The 24,103-nt window shown below is 35.6% G+C and overlaps 1 protein-coding gene across 7 annotated transcripts in view; it reads left to right on the top strand.

The window, feature by feature from the left end:
- The window catches only part of KANSL1L (KAT8 regulatory NSL complex subunit 1 like), a 150,280-nt gene that overhangs the window by 838 nt on the left and 125,339 nt on the right, over positions 1-24,103 (top strand). For 4 of the 7 annotated variants that reach the window (XM_017889361.1, XM_017889356.1, XM_017889358.1 and 1 more), the window contains exon 2: positions 17,224-18,340. In XM_017889361.1, the coding sequence (XP_017744850.1) occupies positions 17,253-18,340 (1,088 nt within the window). In that variant the 5' untranslated portion in view covers positions 17,224-17,252. Of the gene's footprint in view, positions 1-18; positions 610-16,540; positions 16,644-17,223; positions 18,341-24,103 lie in introns of those variants that run through there. The other 3 variants (XM_017889360.1, XM_017889355.1, XM_017889359.1) reach the window with 2 other exon arrangements.

Below are 24,103 nucleotides of genomic sequence, written 5' to 3'. Positions count from 1 at the left end.
GGCAGACCTCCCTTTTGTTTTGGCTGGCGCGTGCGCGGAAGGCAGAACACGTGGTTTCCTGGACCCGCCCCTTGCCTTTTCGGCTGAGCTTCACCCGTTGCGGGTGTGGCGACGGTTCTTTTGAGGCAGCTGTGAGGCGGAGCAGACTGGATTTGATGAGACCCCTGTTTTATTTATTTCACACTTTCAGGAAAACTTAGATTTGGGCTTTAGAGTTAGATGGGATAGAGCAGAATCTAGGGCATTATTGAGGGATGGTGCTTCAAGTTTGTGTCACTTCGGTGTGCTGAGGAAGGGACCGGTCTTGCTGGAAAAAGTGAGACTGCGTGGTGTTTGGTAGCAAGAAATACCAGGCGGTATCCTGGCCGTTTCAGAAACCGCAGGGAAAGAAAGAGCCTGGCTTTGCAGCCGGGAGGGCAGGCACTGGATGGACGTTCTTGTAATGTTTTCTTACATTTGGGAGAGTCCGTTTTTGTTTGTTTGTTTGAACTGTGGTAAGCACATTGCGTTTTTGATTCCCCAAACTTCAGGACAGTCACGTTCTGGCGACGTTTAAGAGACAAACTTCCTTCGTCTTTAGCCGGTTTGCTTAACTTCATCTGAGTTTGGGTCAGTAATATTTTAAAATATTGCTGCATGGGGCAGGTTTGTTAGCCACAAAACCCAAGTGAAATGTTTGTGAGCACTGAAGACAAAACTGCCAATTTCTGACTAGGAAAAAAGTGGCTCTAAAAATAATTCAGTATTGAGAAAGAGGCTTAGCAGTGAGTGGTCTCTGCCTTTCCCGTTCTTAATAACTAGCCATTTCTTTGGGTTAGTCACCTCTCTGATGTCAAATTTGTTTCCTTTTTGTAAAGTTTCATAATATGGTTTCTGTCTTAAGAGTTGTAAGAAAGAAGAAATCCCTTGGGTTAGGAAAAGTGATTCCTAATCTCTACCAATTGAAAGTAGTGTTATTTTTATAACAGAACTCCAAATTTTTAAAAGCCCGCATGTTGGGGAAATTAAACAATGAATTAGTCATGAAATAGAATATATTTGATCATCTTTAAAATCTGTTGTAACTATTATCTTTGGTTCTCCCTCAGTTTCCATCTACTTACTCAGATCAGTGTCAGCGTCTGCAACCATTTCCTCATGGTTTTAATCTACATAGATTATTCTCTCCCGCAAACTGGAGTAATTTGTTATGTGAAACTTCTTAATCCAGGCCAATTCTGTCACATTGACTTTTAACATTTACATTTTAATTTCGTTTCATGATGTGCATTTACAAATAGTAATTGATTATTTTGTTAAATATTATTTATTATAAAGTAACTTGGAAAATAGATGAGTGCAAATAAGAAAATAAAATATTTTGTACTTTATTTCTGTATGCATATATGTGTATTTTTCGTAAAACTGAGATCATATGGTATTTGCATTTAACTCAGACATTCCCATGTCATTAAATATTCTTTGAAAAAATATTTTTAATAGCTGCCTAACATTTCACCATGTAACTATCGTATTTTAAATTTTTTCTATTGGCACATATGTGAGATGTTTCAGGTTTTGCTAGTGTATATATCACTACAGACAATATCCTTTTACATAAATCTTTGAGATTTCCCCCCCTTAGATTTGTAGAAGAGAAATTACTGGGCCCAAGAGTCTGTTTTTGTTGTTTGTTTGTATGTGTGTTTTTTAAGGCCCTTGTGTCATCACCAAATTACTTTACAGAATGTGGTATTGATTTACACTGATCTAGTGGTTTGTGTGTGCCTCCCATTATGTTTTTGTTTATCACCTAGTATTAGGCTTTAAAACTAAAAACCTTGCTTTAATTTGCATTTAAAATTTTTTCACTCTAATCTGTAATATATCTATTTTATTTTTTAAATTATTGTAAAGTGCTTGAGAGAAAAATGTATTTCATGTTTGACATGCATGGTCACTTAGTGGGTGCTCAATAAATACTTGCCAGTTGGTTAATATTTATCTTTTTTGTCTGTGGAAGATCAGGAAATTGTCTTTTGCTTTTTGTTTTACTCAGTTTACTAGTACATTGTTAGTAGTATACTATTATTGTTGGATTCATAACTTTTACTACTTTTTCATTCAGGTGTGGCGTCAGTGATCTGATCACAGTTGTCTACTAAAAGGTCAATTAACTTCTCATAGCCCAGCTGCTGCATTATCCGAGCGCTTCATCCAGTTTTGATGTCTTTATCATGATACCTTAGATTATTTAATTTCCTTTACTCATTCATCTGTCTTCTATGGAATGAACATAAAGTTTCACTGATCAATGTAGTTTCTCTTGTAGCTTTTACTGTGTTTGGCAAAAAACGATGCCTACTGTCTAAAGTTGCTTTATTATTGAGATTGTTCTTGGTATCTCACCTATTATTGCCGATAGCATCCGTTATGCCCTTTAATCTACCACGTAAATCTTATAAATACTACGTAATCCTTGTTTTCATGATGTTTTTCATGTATTCGGATAATCTCTCCATACCCTTATTTTGTCTATGTAGTATTAGATGGTAGTTGGAGAAGGCAGAGAACTGCTTTCTTCAGGTATAGAATTGTGCTTAGGGTTGTTTACTGATTGGGTTCATCAAGATACAAACAAAAGATTGGGGCTGCTTGCAACAGGAGTGACAGTTATTGGGCAATTAGGAACTAATTTACTAATTTTAAAGCATATCTCTTGTATCTCTATCCTTAAAGCTGATACTGCATTACAGTACTTTAATGGAATAATTTACATCATGATGACCCTGAATCATAAATACAATCTTACATTACTTTTAGCATGTTCCGTTTAGAAAGGCAAGGAAGATACATAATTTCCAGGAGATTTCTACCTTTCTTTTTCTTTTAAATGTTGTTTTATAGGGACTTTTCACTGAATTGTACTCCTTATTCCCTAATCGTGGGATAAATAAACACCCAGCAAATGTTAATAAAATGGTACTATTAAACTTGCCAGTAGATAGTCTATAATAAAATCCAAAGACTATTCATAATGGAAATTTTAAATACTTAATGTTATTTTTAGGTTCCTAGAAACATTTCTATATGGACATGAAAATTCAATAATATACTTCCTGTTCAATATTTTAAAAATATTCAATGAACTTGTTTGCTTGTACTTATAATAATTGAGGCTTTGGTTTCGAGCCAGGGGACAATTCCTCCAGTGTGTTATTGCTATTTAAACAATTCTTTATCTCGCGGAGAGTAGTCAGTGTAATCCCAGTGTTATATCTCATGTGAAGTTAGAATTGAAAGCCCAAAGTAATCTATAGACCGAGGTAAGATGGGACTGAGGGTACTTCCTACATGTAGATTTTTGGATCCAAATTGATCAGAAAGAAAAAGGACTTCATTATATATTATCCTATGAGGTCCATGCAAGCTTTACAAGTGAAAGTTAATAATTCTGCTTGAAGGTAGTGATGAATCTGTTTGACTGTGTTATGTAGACCACCCAATGGCTTTATCTTTCAATTAAATTCCTTTAGTCTCGAAAGAGATTTCCTGTTTCTAGGCATTAGTTTCAGAGTGGAAGAAGTTCTTCCTGCTTATTAACAAACCATCATTTGGAATATAAAGTAATTAAAGCTGAGACCTGCATTCGCTAGTCATGCGCCAAATCTACTGCAATCGTTTTCTGCTCGTAATTCGGAGAATTCTTATAAAGTGCCATGAAGAAATCTTGACAAACATACCTGTATGTTCTGCTACTTCCTACCTTTCCATTAAATTTCCTGTATTTTTGAGGAATGAAAACGTGTACCAGCTGTGAGGGTCATTCTTTATTCTTGTTTGTTCGTTTAATTTGGAATTTTCCCTGCTACAATATCGATGAAACTCTATCCAATACCTCCTGTATGTTTTTTATTTTTTATTTTAAATTTTTGTCAGAGACAGTTCTCTCTCTGCTCCACCCCAGGCGGTGGAATGCAGTGCACGAACTGCACCACCTCTAGTCCCCTTACAGCTGTAGTGATTAATGTTAAAAACTTTCTCATATTTGTGCTAAAAAGAATTTGTCTTTTTTCCTGCTCTTTTTTCCCTGTGATTAAGCCCTAGGTTAGCTATATGAACATTGAGGTTCACAAGTTGTGGAAATAATTTATTATTTGACCCTACTTCAGGTGGCTCCCCCCTCTCAAAATAACTGTGGTAGTCTTTTCACTTCTCATTTGTAGTCGATTAAGTATTAAATCTGCTGTTCTTTCTGATATTGTTTTCCTAGTTTGTTTCTTTAGCGTCTGCATTTAAGATGAGCTGGGAACTTATCCAGATTCTAGTTAAAAGAATAAATTTAATGTTCGGGGCAGATTTGTGGATAGTGTATTTTCCATCCGGCATTCATGGACATGATGTAGAGTCTAGAAGTATCAAAATCAGAATCTGGGAGCAATATTTTTGGGATAGGAAGTTCAGATTTGCCTTTAATCTTTAACTTGTACATTCTCAGGAGGGAAGAGTGGTTATCTTATAGTCGACTACGATGACAGGCAGTTTGCGAACTTGCTGAGCGTGTGAGATTTAGATTAGGGCGAATTTTCTATTTTTCTTTAGAAGTTTGTCAAAAAGTATTTTTGAAATATGTGACCTATGTCATCTAATATTTGTGAAAGCTGCTGATTATTAAAACCTATCCTACACCAACCTCATGACAACTAAGTTGACTTGGTATAATTATCTCACTGTGCACATGGCCTTTTAGGGATGGATGGCATGTTACTGTTATTTCATGATGTCCAAGGGATCAGATGCATTAACATTATGCAAAATTTACTACATATACGGTATTGGGGTATGTTGTAAATCTCTTAAATCCATACAGATTAAGTCCTAATGGAACAGTCGAGACAAAGGGCAAGACCTTTTATTGTGAGTACTTAGTAGTCCATCTTTATTTATTGGGGTATATGTTTCCAGATCCCAGTGGGGTACCTGAAATCTCATGATAGTACGTCTAACGCCGGGTATTATATTTTGCTTCGCGGTTGGTAACGGCATAGCATCGGCGATATGATCCAGTTTAATTTATATGGGGACAATTACGGCATCAGTAAACAGATTAGCAAACAACAGTACGTAGAACAATGGCTAGACTAACATAAAAGTTGTGTACGAATGTTGGCTCTTCTTGCTCACTCAATCAGGAAATATTTGGACTGTACTGTATCTTCACCAGTGTTTTGACGTGGCCGACCAGCAGAGTGACTGGGGAGCTGCATGGAGTTGAAACTGCTGGATGCGGAGGGGACTATTGTGAATGGCACAGAATTTCGAAACCGAAGTTAATAGTAACCTCGCATGCTTTCCTTAATTCACCAATGGAAACGTTTTGTCGGGAGGAATTGTAGGACCCCAATTAGAATTTTTTGGTATGATTTGTTAATTCTTTATAGGTGCTACCCATTGGTTTTTAATCGTTTAATTTGCTAGTCTTATAATAATTTTCAGAGCAACCAATAGAACACTAATGCGTTAAATAACCAGGTGATTGTTCTGTTTGATGAAATGTTGAGTCTACAAATGGTTAATTTATGGCTATAGATTGTACTTTAACAATGCCCCCCTTGTTTCTTATCCGGGAGATTGGATTTGGGTATTTATAACAAATTTAAGAACCAAAAAACCATTCTTGCCTACTTTTAAAAAAAGTTATTTAGTTATTTAAAGACATAAGCTTTGTCTTGTCTTACTGAAATTCTCTCTGGTGTTTTTTAATAAGATACAAAAAAAAACAAAAAACGGAGATACACTGAGATTGGAATTGCTTACTGGAGGATTATTTACTTGATAGACTCTCTGTAATAGTTTTATAACAGACTGGTTTTTGTTTATTTGTTTTGTTTTGCCATCCATAACATTTCTGGGCTGCTGATGTGCTAAGGAAGTTTTCTTTTTTTTTTTTTTTTAAGTAAAATTGGAATGTAAGTTGAAAATTCTGTTGTAAAAACGTAAAAGTATCCCAGCACTTTGGGAAGCCAAGGCGGGTGGATCACGAGGTCAGGAGTTCGAGACCAGCCTGGCCAACATGGTGAAATTCCGTCTTTACTAAAGATACAAAAAATTAGCTGGGCATGGTGGCACGCATCTGTAATTGCAGCTACTTGGGAGGCTGGGGCAGGAGAATCACTTGAACCCAGGAGGCGGAGGTTGCAGTGAGCTGAGATTGTGCCATTGCACTCCAGCCTCGGTAGCGAGACTCCGTCTCAAATAAATAAATAAATAAATAAATAAATAAATAAATAAATAGATGTAAAATTTATACCCAAGAAACATAATTGGTTTTTGGATTATCTAGAACTGTTGCCTATTGACAGAATCGAGATTATGTATCTAGTTGCTCTCTTTGAAAGAGTACTGATATATTTTCATAACTTAAGTTTTGCTTCTTAAATTCTGTAAACTTGATATTTTAGTTTCTCTGTGTTTTGACAAAAAGTTTAATTCTTTCCAGTTTTCTTCCTTCTAGGTTCTTTGAACTTCTGCATCATTAGACTAAATTCTTTTAGAAAAGGGACCTATTGTGCCTAAGTATCCTGGGTGTATATGAAAGAAATAATCATCAAAGATGACGGTGGTGCCTAGAGTAATATAATAAAGTATTTTAGTAGTCATAAAGACATTTCTTAGATTTAGCAAGGATCCAAATACTCCTGCCCAGTTATGTGTGTAATTGGAAACCTAAATAATTAGAAACTGAATATTTATAGGAAGATCAAGGTGCTTTTTAGAAAGCTATTTGAGGATTTATTTTCCATAAACTTTCCATATAGCCTAGAATACTATAGGTGCCTGAAAATATTAAGCAATATATTTGGCCAAAAAATTGGGGGACTGAAATACAACAGTCGATAATTGATCCCTGGTTACAAGACTTGGCACAAATACAGAGGAATAGAAAATATCAAGATGTTTATGTATTGATTGCATGTTGACATATGATATTTTATATATAGGATGAAATTTAAATTTTTCATGTTTCTTTTAAAAATATGTCTAGTAGTAGCAAGTTTAAAATTACATGTGTAGCCACATCATATATCTATTGGACAGTTACATTCTATACAATTGTTTCCTAATTTTTTTGCCTTGAGACTCCTTCACAATAAAATATCTCATGAACCTTCTTCCTTGAAACTTTAAAATAATTTTACCATTTTGGGTGGTATTTATTTAAGAAATATTTATTATGAGCCTGCTGTGTGCCATAAACTATTCTAGAATACCATGACGAGTGAACACATAACACCTGCCTTCATGTAGCTTTTGATCTATTTGGGGAAAATATGTGATGAAGTAATTTCTAGTAAAATTTTTTAAATGGACTATTTGTTGTAAGAATACTATTGTATATAAATTTCAGCTAATATGATTTTATATAGTGCTTCATTTATTAAGTGATAGTTTGGTGTTCTCTGAGCTTCCTGGATATGTGGTTTGGTGTCTGACATTAATTTGGAGAAATTCTTAGTCATTATTGTTTCAAGTATTTTTTTCTTTTGTTTTTCTCTTCCCTTCTGGTATTCCCATTATGCATATGTTACACCATTTGTAATTGTCCCGCAGTTCTTAGTTGGATATTCTCTTCTTCCTCAACCCCCCTGCCATCTTTTTTCTCTTCCCTTTTTAGTTTTGGAGGTTTCATCTCTTCAAGCTTAGTGCTACTTTCTTCCACCACATTCAGTCTACTACTAAGCCCATCAAAGGCGTTATTTCTGTTGCAGTGTTTTTGATTTCTAGCATTTCATTTTTATTCTTTTTTAGAATTTCTATCTTTCTTCTTACATTACCTGTCATTTGTTGCATATTGGCTTTTTTTTTTCTATTAGAGGCCTGAGCATATTAATCATAGTTGTCTTAAATTCTTGGTCTGGTAATTCCAACATCCCTGCCATATCTAATCTGGTTCTGATGCTTGCTGTTTCTTCAAACTATGTTGTTTGCCTTTTAGTATGCCTTGTAGTTTTCTCTTGAAAGCTGAACATGATGTGCTGAGTAAAAGGAACTCTAGTAAATAGGCTTTTAATAAGATGTAAGGGTAGAAAAGATGTTCTGTATGCCAATGGTAAGGTCTCTCTCTCAGTGAGCTTGTGCCCTGGGCTGTGAACTTCACTTGTGCTTCTTAGTTTTTCCTCCACTTAAGTAGGATAGAATGGCTAGAGGCTGCTGGAGTTGGATATTTGGTTGATATGTAACTTTTTAAAAGCAAGACTTCTCAATACATTCCTTAAAAAGTAATATTGGCTTTGCTGTCTTCACCTTGCTTGACCTCTTTAGCATTTGACAGAACCGACCACGTTATACACTTATAAAAACACTTAATATCTTGATTTCATACACTTCTGGATTTCTTCCTATCTCACTGATGATCTTTTCAGTTTTCTTTTAGGGCTCTTCCTCTTTATAGCTCCCCCTCCTTTGCTCAAGTAAATGTTAGTAAACCCCCACGTTTTGTCCTGGGCTCCTTTCTCTTCTTTATACCCACTCCCTAGGGTAAATACTATTTATATGCCAGTGACTCTGCAAAATAATCTAATTATTGAATTCTTGCTTGAACTCCAGACTTGTTTTTATAGCTGTTTCCACTTGAATGTTTAATAGACACTTAAAAGTAACATATCCAAAACAGAAATTTTATGTTTTCTTCTTCAACTCTCTTTCTCCCTGAGTCCGCCCCCTTTCAGAAAATAGCACAACTGACCTGACCACCCAGTTGCTCAAGCCAAAAACCTAGGAGTCATCCTTGATTCCTTCCTTTCCCTTAATTCCTGTTAAGTCTTTGTCAAACGTTGTTGACTGTCTTGAATTTAATTTTTAAATTTTTATTTATACATATATAAAATATATATACCTGAGCCACTGAATTTGGGGGTAATATATTACACAGTAATAAATAATGAATACACTTGGATATGAACACCAATTCTTCATATCTATTAGATATATACAATTAGTCTTGGATAAAAATATATGTATATATATATTTTTAAAAATAGAGACAGGGTCTCACCATATTGCGCAGGCTGGTCTCAAACTCCTGGGCTCAAGTGATCCCCCCGCCTTGGCCTTCCACCCTACTAGGATCACAGGCGTGAGCCACCATGCACACCCATCGTCTACCCCATAAATATATACACCTTCTTTGTACCCACAAAAATTATTTTTTTTTTAATTTTTTATTTTTTTTGAGACGGAGTCTCGCTCTGTCGCCCAGGCTGGAGTGCAGTGGCGCCATCCCAGCTCACTGCAAGCTCCGCCTCCCGGGTTTAAGCCATTCTCCTGCTGCAGCCTCCGGAGCAGCTGGGACCACAGGCGCCCGCCGCGGCGCCCGGCTTGTTTTTTGTGTTTTCTAGTAGAGACGGGGTTTCACCATATTAGCCAGTAAGGTCTCGATCTCCTGACCTCGTGATCCACCCGTCTCGGCCTCCCAAAGTGCTGGGATTACAGGCTTGAGCCACCGCGCCCAGCCTGTACCCACAAAAATTAAAACAAATTTTTTAAAAGACTTGTTATGCTTTTCAAATCAGTATTCCTCCTTACTCATTTTGCCTTTAACAAATTGTCTATCTGTATAAATGAAATAATACCTAGAAAAAATAAAATTTAAAACTATATCATGGTCAAAACCACCATTCAGCGTTAATCTGCATGATAAACTCAGTGACTTTCAGTTATATGCACATCTGATTTCTACTAACTCTTGAACACATTATTTTCTGAATATATATGTCAGAGGTTCCCAGCAGTACTATTTTAAATAATTATTTTAAAAAGTTTAGTATTTAATTTTTAGGAAGTCCAGTTTAGCAGCTTTTTGTGAATAATGCTTTTGGTATCATATCTAAAAAAATATTTGCCTAAAGCAGTGTCACAAACATTTTTTCTAATTTTTTTTCTAGAAGTTGTACGGAGTCTCGCTCTGTCGACCAGGCTGGAGTCCAGTACCGCGATTTCCGCTCACTGCAAGCTCCGCCTCCCGGGTTCACGCCATTCTCCTGCCTCAGCCTCCTGTAGCTGGGACAACAGGCACCCGCCACTACGCCCGGCTAATTTTTTGTATTTTTTTTTAGTAGAGACGGGGTTTCACTGTGTTAGTCAGGATGGTCTCGATCTCCTGACCTAGTGATCCGGCTGCCTCGGCCTCCCAGAGTGTTGGGATTACAGGCGTGAGCCACCGCGCCAGGCCAATAGGTCTGACCATTTTATATAAGGTAGAAATATGTATTCAGTTTCCTTTTTTTTTTTTTTNGTAGAGACGGGGTTTCACTGTGTTAGTCAGGATGGTCTCGATCTCCTGACCTAGTGATCCGGCTGCCTCGGCCTCCCAGAGTGTTGGGATTACAGGCGTGAGCCACCGCGCCAGGCCAATAGGTCTGACCATTTTTATATAAGGTAGAAATATGTATTCAGTTTCCTTTTTTTTTTTTTTGCCTATGGATGTCCAGTTAGTCTAGAGTGATATGATTTAAGAAACAAGGCTTTCTACATTTAATTGCCTTGGTATCTTTGTCAAAATAATCAGGCCAGGCGCAGTGGCTCATGCCTGTAATCCCAGCACTTTGGGAGGCTGAGGTGGGCGGATCACCTGAGGTCAGGAGTTTAAGACCAGCCTGGCCAACATGGTGCAACCCCATCTCTACAAAAATACAAAAATTAGCCGGGCGTGATGGCGGCTATCTGTAATCCCAGCTACTCGGGAGGCTAAGGCGGGAGAATCACTTGAACCTGTGAGGCGGAGGGTGCAGCAAGCCGAGATCACTCCATTGCACTCCAGCCTGGGCGACAGTCTCAAAAAAAAAAAAAAATTGGCTATATGTGCGTGGGTCTGTTCCTGAGCTCTGTTCTTTCCATTTGTGTGTTCATCCTTTTGCTAATGCCACACTGTCTTGGCTACTATAAATTGGAAAGTAGTGTGAATCCCTCAACTTTGTTCTTTTCCAACTTGTTTTGGCTATTCTGGTTCCTTTAACTTTCATATAAATCTTTGAATTAGCTTGTAGTTATCAGCAAAATGTCCTGCCAAGATTTTGTGCCTAAACTTGTAAATCAGTTTGAGAAGAATTCACATCATAACAATATTGAATAGTTTTATCTGTGAACATAGTGTAATGCACTATTTAGGTCTTGATATTTTTATGGGTGTTTTGTATTTTTCAGTATAAAGATCATGTGCATCATCTTTTATTTAGATTTATACCAAAGCATTTTGCAGGTGTTGGAATTATGACTGTTTAAAAATTTCTATTTCTAGTTTTTCATTTCTAGCATATAGAAATATAAATGAGTTTTGTATGTCGACCTTGCGTTTGCTGCCTTATTAAATTCATTAGTCGAGGAGTTTGATTCCTTGGGATTTTCTATGTAGAAAATCATGTCATCTGTGAATAGAGATGATTTTACTTACTTTATAATCTGTACGCTTTTTATTTCTTTTTTTTTCTTGCCCTACAGTACTAACTAGGTCTTCCACTACAGTATTGAATATGAGTGGTGAGAAATGTCTACCTTGCCTCATTCCCAGTCTTACGGCAGAAACATTCAGTCTTTCAGCATTAATTATGATGTGAGCTATAGGCATTTGTGTAGATGCTTTTTATCAGATTAAATGAATTCCCTCTCCTTGCTCATTTGCTGAGTTTTTCTAATGAATGAATATTGAATTTTGTCAAATGCTTTTTCTCCATTTATTGACATCATATCATATGGTTTCTCTTTAGTCTTTTGATATGGTGAATTTTAGTTATTGTTTTCTTTTCTTTTCTTTTTTTTTTTTTTTTTTGAGAGAGTCTTGCTCTGTTGCCTAGGCTGGAGTGCAGCGGTGAGATCTCGGCTTACTAAGCAAGCTCTGCCTCCCAGGTTCACGCCATTCTCCTGCCTCAGCCTCCTGAGTAGCTGGGACTACTGGTGCCTGCCACCACACCTGGCTAATTTTTTGTATTTTTAGTAGAGATAGGGTTTCACCATGTTAGCCAGGATGGTCTCGATCTCCTGACCTTGTGATCCGCCCGCCTCGGCCTTCCAAAGTGCTGGGATTACAGGCGTGAGCCACTGTGCCCGGCCTATTGTTTTCTTTAATGTTGAACCAGCCTTGTATTGATGAAATAAGCCATACTTGAACATAGTATCCTTTCTATATATTTTTGTTTTGTACATTTAAAAAATAGTAATTGAAATAGGTGTTGTTACTACTTGTGAGTACCAGAATCCATTGAAATGCCTTTAAATATCATGATCAATTCATTTATGGATTTAGTCAACAAATACATGATAATTACTGTGTGCCAGGCATTATTCTAGTGCTGGAGATTAGAACATTGAGTTCTTGCACTTAAACTACGTTCTTTCCTAGATTGTGATATAATGTCAGGTAGCTATGAAGAGCAATAAAGCAGTGTAAGGGAATGGAGAATCATGAACCAAGAGGCTGAAGCTATTTTAAATATGTTGGTCAGGGAAGGACCCTAATGAGGTGACCTTAGAAGAGAAACCAATGAAGTGAGGGAGCCAGCCATCTTATTTGGAAAAAAATTTTTCAGGCTGAGAGAATAGCAAACACAAAGTCCCTGTGTCAGAGACTTGCTTGGTGTGTTTCAAATATAGCATAGAGGCCAGTGTTTCTGGAGTGTAGTAATTCATGGAAAGAGTTGTAGAAGGCAAAGTAGTCAGGAACCTGATAATACCAATTTTGTAGGCTGTAGTAAGGACAACTTTGGATTTTAAATATACTGGCAACCACTCATTTTCTCACCAGGTATTTGTTGGGCATCTTCTGTGTGTCAGATAGATTTGCATGTTGAGGATACAGTAGTTAATAAAACTGTTCAAAAATCCAAGCCTTTATAGAGCTTAGAAGTGTTAGTGGTAAGTGTAGTTGTTTATATAATATGAAGGTCATCAGAAGTGGTAGTTTAGAATATTCAGTTGGGAAACATTGTTATATAAAATGATTATATATCTAGATAATTTAAATAATTGGAAGAAATGTACTTATATTTTATGGTAAAACCATACTGAACATAATTTAATCTTTTTTATTTATAGGAGGCATAGCTATTTTCATTAGTTTCTTTTGGTTGCAAAGTAGAGAGACTTATTTAGGCTAGGTTAGGCTAGGTTTGGAAATCGCAGAATAAGAGCTATGATATGTCCAGGTCTTTCATAGACTAGAACTTAAAAGTCTTCATATCCAAGTGTATTCATTATTTATTACTATGTAATATATTACCCCCAAATTTAGTGGCTTAAATTACATACTATTTCATAATTTCTGTGGGTTGAGAATCTAGGCATGTAAGCTTAGCTGGGTGCCTCTGGCTCAAGGTCTCCATAAGGCTGTTGTTAATCAAGGTATTGGCTAGAGCAACAGTCATCTCAAGGCATTTCTGGGAAGGATCTGTTTCTCAGATCACTCACATTGCTGTTAGCAGGCCTCAGATTCTTTGCTTTATGTTGGTTGAAGACATCGTTTCTTTACCATGTTGGTCTTTCCAGTTCATAACATGGCAGCTGGCTTTCCTGAATAAGCGAGGTGGCCAGATGGAAGCCAGTCTCTTTGTAACCTAATCTCAGAAGTCATCTCATCACCTCTGCTACGTTTTCATTAAAAGTGAGTCACTAAATCCAGTCCTTATTCTAGGAGAGGATTAAACAAGGGCATGAACACTAAGAGGGTGGGGATTATTAAGGTCATTTTGGAAGCTACTTATCCTACCAGTAAGGCCTAGAAATCTCACCAGAGATTTTGTGTATATGTTTTTTTTCTAGTTCTCTACCATAAATGGGCCTTAGTCACTTTTAATCTTTGCATTTTTCCCCTTTCTCTTTTTGCTACGAATTGTATTTCTTAAATACTAATCTGCTTTTTTTTTTTTTTTTTTTTTTTTTTTTTTTTTTTTTTTTTTTTTTTTTTTTTTTGACAGGGTCTTGCTCTGTCACTCAAGCTGGAGTGCAGTGGCACTATCATTCTTTTTGTAGAGCCTGGATTTCACCATGTTGCCTAGGTTGGTCTCGAAGTCCTGGGCTCAAATGATCCACCTCTTTGGCCTCCCAAAGTGCTGGGATTATAGGCATGAGCCACTGTGCCCAGCCATGTGCATTTTTTTTTTTTTTTTTCTGAGACAGTGTCTTGCTCTGTTGCTCAGGCTGAAGGGCAGTGGTATAATCACAGCTCACTGCAGCTTCAACGTCCAGGCTCAAGTGATCTTCCTGCCTTAGCCTCTCAAGTAGCTGGTACCACTGGCACATGTCACCATACCTAGGACATTTTTTAGTATTTGTAGAGAAGAGGTCTCCCTATGTCATCCAGGCTGATCTCGAACTCCTGGGCTCAAGCAATCCTTCACCTTGACTTCCCAAAGTGCTCAGATTACAGGCATGAGCAACTGCACCCACCCTTTTTTCTCTACTTGTTATATTTAGCTTTTCCGTATCTTTATCCAGGGACTAAGATGAATTCTCCTGCCTTGTGATATTTCACCTTCTGTCCCTGCTGCTAGCTAGTTTGATTATATTCATAGTACTCTGTTCAGATTTTTGAGAGGGACAGGTGTGTGGTGTGGGAGATAAAGTTTAGTATCTTTTGAATATTGCTGTAACATCAACAAGAACTGTGATTAAAGCAGTTTGCCTCAGAGAACAATGTAGACACAATACTATTGTGGGTGTTTATTGATTAGAAGATACAGGTCTTTGAGTTGGTCACAGAACAACTTGAATCTTGGAAGACAGTTCCTAATGCTAGCTTGTTTTAGAATTGTTTTTCTATTTCCATAAAAGAAGAGTATAAACTGAAAAAAAAAATCTTTTTTTCTTTTTTCTTTTCTTTTTTTTTTTCATTTAGGATAAATGGGAATCTATTTGCTTATTTTTAAGGCATTATATAAAAGTGTATAAATTTTGAGACATACTGAATTTGGGGAAAACTCATAGAAATTACATTTTTTGAGACATACAATAAAGTATACATAAAAAAGTCTATGATTTTTTTCACTCAGTATTAACAACTATTAACATTTTTTCATTTTGCATTTAGTCTTTTCCTTTCAAGTAGTAAGATTTTGTAGTTAAAATGCAAATCCCCTTAAACTATTACTTTTAGTTCTGTTTTATGGAACCTAACTTGATGCAACTACTGGTACAAGTTTGGTAGATATTTTTCTGGTTCACTTTTTATTTTTGCAGACAGACGTGAATGTATACATATATATGGTAAGGTTTTGTGTTTGTATTATATTTATATGGTACTATACTATATGTATTTTACAGTGTTCTTTTTTCTTTTTAACTTGATATTGTTTTTAAGGTCTTTCCGTGTTGATGCTTTAAGTCATTCCTTTTTAACTGCAATATAATATTCCATTACATTTTTTAAAATCTATTTTGTTATTGTTAGACATCTAGATTGTTTTGAAAGGATGTTTTGCCATTACAAGCATTACTCTTTGGTACCTGTGACAAACACATTTTCTACATTGTGGTCAAATTACTGAACCAATTTATGATCCCGATAGATATGAGAAGTCTTACATCTCATGATATGTATGTGATGTTTTCAGAAAAAAAAATCTGTATCGGTTTGGTGATTAGAAGACTGGGCTCTTGTTTTGTTAATCTATATTCCCCTGATTACTAGTATGATTAAGTCTGTGTTTAGTGACCATTTGGATGTCGTCATCTGTGAAGTGCCTGACTGCTCTATCTTTTGCTCATTTGTAGCAATTCCTCCTATAATCTGGATACTAGTATTTGTCTGATATATATGTTGCAAATATTTTCTCCTACTCTGTCATTTTGCTAGTAACCCCCCTTTTTTTTTGTTAATAGACATTGTTGTGCTTTTATTTTCTTCTTGATCATTTTTGTTGGACTTTGTAAAGAATCAGCTTTTGGTTTTGTGTTTTTAAGTAGGAATAAAGGAAGTAGAGTTATAACTAGCATTTGGGAACAGAAACAGTGCGAGTGTGTACATTTAAATGACTATCAACTATTATGTGTTGAAACAAAAATTATGGCATATCAAGGTTACAAAATACCAGGTATCTTTAAAAGGTTATAATTGTTGATGATGTACAATTATTTTACTAACTATTCAGGCTTCATAATGTTTAATGGTACTGGGTTGCCTTTTTCTGTGAATCAATATATGGATTTATACTTTTGATAATATGCAATGAAATTTGTTTAATTATGGGATAAATCTTTAGCGGTTATCTGACACTGTCTCCACTATTTTCTAGGCAGGAGTAATGCCTTCTGGTGCATATTCATTTGTGAAAAGGGTAAAATTGCAGATATTTTTAGAGGAAACATTGCATTAGGCAAGTTTTACTATTACATATTTTAACAGCTGTGAAGTTATATGTTTTAGTTCTGTTCACTTAGGTTGTCTTCTTTTTTTTTTTTTTTTTTGAGTCTCACTCTGTTGCACAGGCTGGAGTGCATTGGCGTGATCTCTGCTTACTTCAACCTCTGCCTCCCGGGTTCAAGCGATTCTCCTGCCTCAGCCTCCCAAGTAGCTGGGATTACAGTTGCCCACCACCATGCTTGGCTAATTTTTATGTTTTTAGTAGAGACAGAGTTTTGCCACGTTGGCCGTGCTGAACTCCAACTCCTGATCTCAGGTGATCCGCCCACCTCGGCCCCCCAAAGTACTGGGATTACAGGGGTGAGCCACCACATCCGGCCTCACTTAGGTCTTCTTACACATTATTTATTGTATTTTAATTCTTGCTATTAATACCGTTCAGGCTGTGATGTTTAAATTCAGGAATAGAACTTTAGAGCAGTTTATTATATTTTATAAAGATAAGTAATTCGTATTTTTGAGTGAAAGTGTGCAATTGAGTCACATTTTCAATTGCTATTATCAGATTCTAGGCTGGAATTTTTTTTCTTTTGACTGTAACTAAATGTTGTTAAAAAATGGAATTCTGAGATGTAATTACATCCACAAATACTTGTTGGACACCTATTGTGTACTAGCAATGTGTAGCTTTAATTGGAGCTTTAGCTATTAGGCCCCCAGTCAGAGGGAAGAATAGCTTAATCTTTGTTGAAATAATGTTGAGAGTTGGGAGATGAAGGAGGAGTTTTGTTCCTTCATGTTTTAATCAGAAATATCGAACATGTTGCCCTTAGAAAAAAGTATAAGCATAAAATTTTTTTCTAGATATTTGACCATTTATTTTTACATTATTTTAGGTTTCCAGTACTTATCTACAGGAATCGCCATGACCCCAGCTCTGAGGGAGGCAACAGCAAAGGGTATCGGCTTTTCATCTTTGCCAAGTACCATGGAGTCTGACAAGATGCTCTACATGGAAAGTCCAAGAACTGTAGATGAAAAGCTAAAGGGAGACACCTTTTCTCAGATGCTTGGATTTCCAACTCCCGAATCTACTCTTAATACTAATTTTGTGAATTTAAAACATTTTGGCTCCCCTCAGTCTTCAAAACATTACCAGACTGTTTTTTTAATGAGATCTAATTCTACATTAAATAAATACAATGAGAATTATAAACAAAAGAAATTAGGGGAGCCCAGTTGCAATAAGCTGAAAAACATACTCTATAATGGCAGCAACATTCAGCTCAGTAAAATCTGTCTTTCTCATTCTGAAGAGTTCATCAAAAAGGAACCTTTATCAGATACCACGAGCCAGTGCATGAAAGATGTACAGATTATTTTGGATTCAAATATAACCAAAGACACTAATGTAGATAAAGTACAACTACAGAACTGTAAATGGTATCAAGAGAATGCACTTTTGGATAAAGTTACTGATGCTGAGATTAAAAAGGGTTTATTGCACTGTGCTCAAAAGAAAATTGTAGCTGGCCACTCAAATGTGTCTATTAGTTCTTCAGCTGCTGAAACAGAGGAGGAAGTAAATGCTCGTTTACTTCATTGTGTAAGCAAACAGAAAATTTTACTTAGCCAGGCTAGAAGAACTCAGAAACATTTGCAGATGCTCCTGGCAAAGCATGTTGTTAAGCACTATGGTCAGCAGATGAAATTGTCTATGAAACACCAACTCCCCAAAATGAAGACGTTTCATGAACCTACCACAATTTTGGGTAACAGTTTACCTAAATGCACTGAAATTAAGCCAGAAGTTAACACATTGACTGCAGAGAATAAATTGTGGGATGATGCAAAAAATGGCTTTGCACGGTGTACAGCTGCGGAAATCCAAAGATTTGCGTTGTCTGCTACAGGGCTGTTGTCTCATGTTGAAGAGGGTTTGGATTCCGATGCAACTGATAGCAGCTCTGATGACGATTTGGATGAATATACCCTTAGAAAAAATATGGCAGTGTAAGTGCAAAATTATTATTAGACTATTTTCTGTTCCATATATAGCAGCAATTATGTTAGTTTCCAGGTATGTTGACAAGAAATGGATTTTCTAAAATCTTGATGCTATACTCTTTTTTTTTTTAAATTTTTATTTTTGAGATGGAGTCTCGCTCTGTCACCCAGGCTGGAGTGTAGTGGTGCAATCCTGCTCATGGCAACTTCCGCCTCCTGAGTTCAAACAATTCTCCTGCTTTAGCCTCCTGAGTAGCTGGGGTTACAGGTGTGTGCCACCATACCCAGCTAATTTTTGTATTTTTAGTAGAGGCAGGGTTTCACCATGTTGGTTAGGCTGGTCTCGAACTCCTGACCTTGTGATCCACTCGCCTCGGCCTCCCAAAGTGCTGGGATTACAGGTGTGAGCCACCACACCCAGCCACCATAATCTTTTATGTTATAAAACTTTTGGTGAATTTATTTTTAAAATGTTTTATTTGTTAAATTATTGTATGTGAGTATATACATACTATTTAAAATAACTTTACCAAACTAGGAAAACCCATACAGGAATAATGAAATTATTGAGCTATAAATAAGCATTTTTTCTATTCTTGAATAGGCTGTGGACAAGGCCTAATCTTTGTTTAAGTGATCTAGTTAATATGTGTATCTAACTGAAAAACCTTAGTCCGTACATACGGAGCCCTCATTGTCTTTGGGAGCGTATCAGTTGAGAGCACATGTGTGTTGACTTACTACTTTTTTTCCTTAACTCTCTACTCGTTGTACTCATAGCTTTCAGAACTGGCCTTTACCAACTCAGTTTTTGCTAGCTTAGTATAACTAAAAGAAAACTATAATGTCAGCTGTAAGATATCTATTGAATGCTTATAATGTGCTAGACACTAAGATTCAGTTGTGAGCAACATGTTCACAACCTCTGCCTTTTGGGGCATGTACTTGGGAGACAGGTATCACGATATTAAAAAATAAAAAGCAGAGAAAAGTAGTTTCAATTGTCACACCATGATAACACTACAGACCAGCTCTGTCCAATAGAAACTTCTGAGATGATGGATCTTTTATATGTATGCTATCCAATAGGCACTAGCCTTATGTGGATATTAAACACTTAAGATTTGGCCAGTGATACTAAGGAAATGAGTTTTTTATTTTACTTAATTGACTAAATTTTAATTGAAATGTTCAGATAAAGCATAATTTTTAATCTAGTTTTCAGGGAATCTATTACTGTTCCCAAATTAATATAAATTACTGTTCGTATATATGGCATTTTGGGCGAAAGAAGTCTGTCACGCATGGATACATACAGGGGAACAACACTTACTGGGGCCTTTTAAAGGGTGCAGGGTGGGAGGAGGGAGAGGATCAGGAATAATTAACTAATGAGCATTAGGGTTAAAACCTGGGTGATGAAATAATCTGTATAACAAACCCACATGACACAAGTTTATCTATGTAACAAACCTGCACTTGTACCCCAAACTTAAAAGTTAAAAAAAAACTTTTCAAATTCTCAAAATAAATGAGAATTACAGAATTGGAAACCAAACACATTGATGTTTACTAAGAAATGGAAGGTCAGTATATTAGTTTTTATAGTGAGAAATAAAATATAAAGCAAAGTGGGCATTCTAGTCTTCTAGTGTTCTGATATCCTGTAGTTGAAATTTATTTGCATGTGGAATTTATAGTAGTTAATAAGCACAGATTATTTTTCTGGCTGGCATTGTGCTAGTTATTTAACATACGATATCTCATTTAATTCTTTCGACAACCCTAGCAGGTAGTTGTTATCCTTATTTCACTTAAGAAGAAACAGACTCAGCATGGGTTAAGTAACTTACCCATGGTTAAAAAGCCAAGTAAGTGGCAGAAACAGGATTTTGCTCACATATATGACTCTAAACACATGCTTATTTTCTTGTAACATGCTGTTTTCTCAACATTGCATCACTGATACTTATAGCTACAAGAATTATTAGGTACATGTGTTCTGAAAGAAGTCTGAAAGTTTACCAATACTTTTGAAGTATTTAAATATAATTTAGTGGGCACATTCAGTAAATTAAGTATTTTTTGTTGTTGAGAAGAACTAATGGAACAATTTGTCTTTTTTAAGCTAGAAACAAGAATAAGAAACTTTTGGTCAGGGTGTGGTGGCTCACGCCTATAATCCCAGCACTTTGGGAGGCCCAGGTGGCCAGATTGCTTGAACCCAGAAGTTCGAGACCAGCCTGGGCAACGTAGCAAAACCTCATCTATACAAAAAATACAATATAAAAATTAGCCCAGCATGGTGGTGTGCGCCTGTAGTCCCAGCTACCTGGGAGGCTAAGGCAGGAGAATTGCTTGAACCCGGGAGTTGGAGGTTGCAGTGAGTCCATATCACCTCCTTGCACTCCAGTCTGTGTTACGGGAGTAAAACCCATATCAAAAAACGAAAGAAAATTTTGTTTTCTCAGACCGTTTTGAACTATAATGTTATTTTCATTAGTAGTCCCTTCATTGATTTCCTATAGTGCTTAGTCTGCCATACAATTTGTCATTAAATTGTGTTTTGTCCTATACAGTTTGCTAATATATCTGTTAGTCTTAACCAATCCCTATTAAGGGTAGATACCACACTTTTTACTTTCTGATAATTTCTTTTTTTCTTTTTCTTTTTCTCTTTTTTTTTTGAGATGGAGTTTCGCTCTTGTTGCCCAGGCTGGAGTGCAATGGCGCGATCTTGGCTCACCGCAACCTCCGCCTCCTGGGTTCGAGCGATTCTCCTGCTTCAGCCTCCCAAGTAGCTGGGATTACAGGCATGCACCACCATGCCCAGGTAATTTTGTATTTTTAGTAGAGATAAGATTTCTCCATGTTGGTCAGGCTGGTCTCAAGCTCCTGACCTTAGGTAATCCGCCGACCTTGGCCTCCCAAAGTGCTGGGATTACAGGCGTGAGCCACTGTGCCCGGCCAACTTTCTGATAATTTCTTACCAAAGGCATATAAATTTTTATTTTTCAAAACATTTTGAGATTTACATTTATTTCTTGAATTTAGTGAGGCAACACTAAGTTTAGACATTTGTGTAAAACATACACAGAAATGGTGAAATTCAAATGATAGAAAAACTTTTATTTACAAAATAATGTACCTCCTATTTTTCACCAACTCTGCCAGTTTATTAGGTAAACTGAAGGAAAGTAACCTGGAAAAAAATTGGGTTCTGGTTTGAAAAGTTTATTTCTCCTACTCTCTTTCTTTTTCCCATATTCAGCTAGAGGGGATTCAGAGACTCTAGACATAAATTTTAAGAAAATAATGAATCTAAGAAATTTAATATCAGTTCATTAAGGTAGGATTCTGGCCTCTTGCATTATTGGCCTCTTGATATTATGATTAATGTCTTGGTTGTTAAAGACCCACCTGAATTTTTAGAGGTCAAATAAACTTTGCTTTAAGGTTAAACTCATCTGATCTATACAAATCAATACTACTAAATTTATGTAACAGCTCTTTATATTTTTTATATCACTGAATTATTTGATACTTCTTTTGTTTTTGTTTTTTGGGTTTTCTTTAATACTTGAAATCTATTCAACATTTCTTGATGTCATATATCTTCCCATACATTAAATACAAAATTTTGTTTTGAATATTTTTGCTAACACTAGTAGATTTCTTGTGGGAAAGACTGTACTCAACATTATATTAATTTTGAAGTTGACTAAATATTAAGAACAAATGACATAACTTTATTTGTATCTCTTGGTGTGAATATAAAAGCAGTTTCTGTTTTTTAAAGTTGGAATTAATCAGTTCTATCTCAGGTCATTAAATTCATATTTAAATATAAAATATCCTTATAAGTTTATTTTTGTTATTTTCTTCTCTACGTTTGTGAAGAGTTTTCAAATCTACATGAGTATTTTTAATGTATAAAGTTCAGAGTGAAACTTTAAACATAAAATACTAAGTAAACAGATGCATTTTGTGGTTCTAAATTTTTAAGTGAGTGCTAACACAAATTTTCATTGTCTTTATTGAATATGTTGATTTCTTAACTTAAATTATAAGATCCAGAGTGATAAATACTAAAGTTGACTTCAACTTAATTTTAAGCAGCTTGAGTGTTAGTACTACTCTTTCATCGTATAGCCTAGTATTGTCTTCTGTTTAATGATTGTTTGGTATTTGTTGAGTGAATGAATGACTATTTCTGTATTTGTATATGTAGTTGTAAAGACTTAAACATTGAGGCTGGCAATCTGAAATTTCTCTCTTCTATATATGGTTTTTAAAAATTTCATTGTGGAGTTGCATTGTGTTTACTTAATGTTTTTTCCATTCCTTCCTTTGTTTCTAATATTAAACTGGCCACAGGATGTTTCTTGTACAGCATAGACCTTCCCATGAATGTTCAATGACTGAATAAATGAAATATACCAAAATATGAGCATTTAAAAGTAATGATTTTATTACAATATTCAATGTTTGCAATTTTTAAAGTTGATAAGTAAAATGCATTTATTTACCTTAAAAATTTTAGATTATATTAATATTATATGCCTTCTATTTTTCTTTGAGTCAGTAGCCCTAATAGGAAAAATTGATCAGGAAGTTAGCTGTGAAGGAATATAATTGTTTTAGAAAATTGGATACTATTCACATTAGTCATTACAATTACCTTTTTTTTTTTTAAATATATATTTGGCTTGACTTTTTTACTTTTCCTTCAAAAATGTAGTAGGCAATAAATTAGTTCATAATAATATTACTAATGGACTTTAATTCATAATGATGTTACTAATTGACTTTAATAGTAACTTTTGGTTGAGAGGCCAGTATGCATTCGAAGTAAAAGAAAGTCACTTTCCTTTGGAAAGCATAGTAGGGAGACTTTGTTTTTTGTAGGTTTAAGATATAGTCCTTCCATTGTAATATGAATGGATTTTTGCCTCCAACGTTCTTTTTATTTGTCCAGTAAGGTCCATGAGCACTGAACTGGTTAAATGTGAGAGGATGTGGGTGAGTCACTGACAAAAGTTGGCTGCGATTATGTTATTTCTCATCTGATGGTAGAACCATAGAATTCTAGCATTTCTTTTCTTTTTTTCCTGGGGAATGAGGATCAGTTACATTTTTCCAGGCTGCATTTTGGGGAAGCACAGATTTTGACACAGGCATGTTTTAATTTTCCAAGGGTTGTGGAAAATGAAGAAATAATGCTGCTTGTCTTATTCCAGGAAACTTACCAATATCTTCCAAATCACACAATTGTTTCAAATGTTGGGGAAAAAAAATCCCACTCTTTCCCTAAATTAGTCACCATATATTCAAATTTTCTTAAAGTTTTTACTTAGATATGTAAATAAGCAGACTTGATTAAGGGAATTCTTTTCAACAGATTTAGGCATTCACCAAAGAAGAAAGTGGAATTGTTGATGTTTAGTAAGAGCTGTTGGGAGACTCTTTCCAGATTAAAAAATAGAAAATAATTAATTTTTTGCAGACCCATAGAAATGAATACTCATGGTTTTGTTCTTGCTTTCCTGCTTTGCTAATGGAAAGGAAAAGAACTGAAAAGCAAGATGATCCAGTATTTCCCTTTGAGGAATTGGATAAATAGGAGTAGAAACTCAGTGCCAAGATTCAAAGGGCAAAGAGACTGATAACATTTCATTATTAATTGTAAACAAGAGTAACTTTGTATTTGTATAATGTGGAGTTTATAGGTTTTTTTTGTGTTTGTTATCTTTTTTTTTTTTTTTTTTT

This window comes from Rhinopithecus bieti, unplaced genomic scaffold, assembly GCF_001698545.2.
Source record: "Rhinopithecus bieti isolate Rb0 unplaced genomic scaffold, ASM169854v2 scaffold_17939, whole genome shotgun sequence".
NCBI classification, from domain to species: Eukaryota; Metazoa; Chordata; class Mammalia; order Primates; family Cercopithecidae; genus Rhinopithecus; species Rhinopithecus bieti.
Note: the sequence above shows the minus strand (reverse complement) of the source record. Positions and strands in the feature narration are given on the sequence as shown.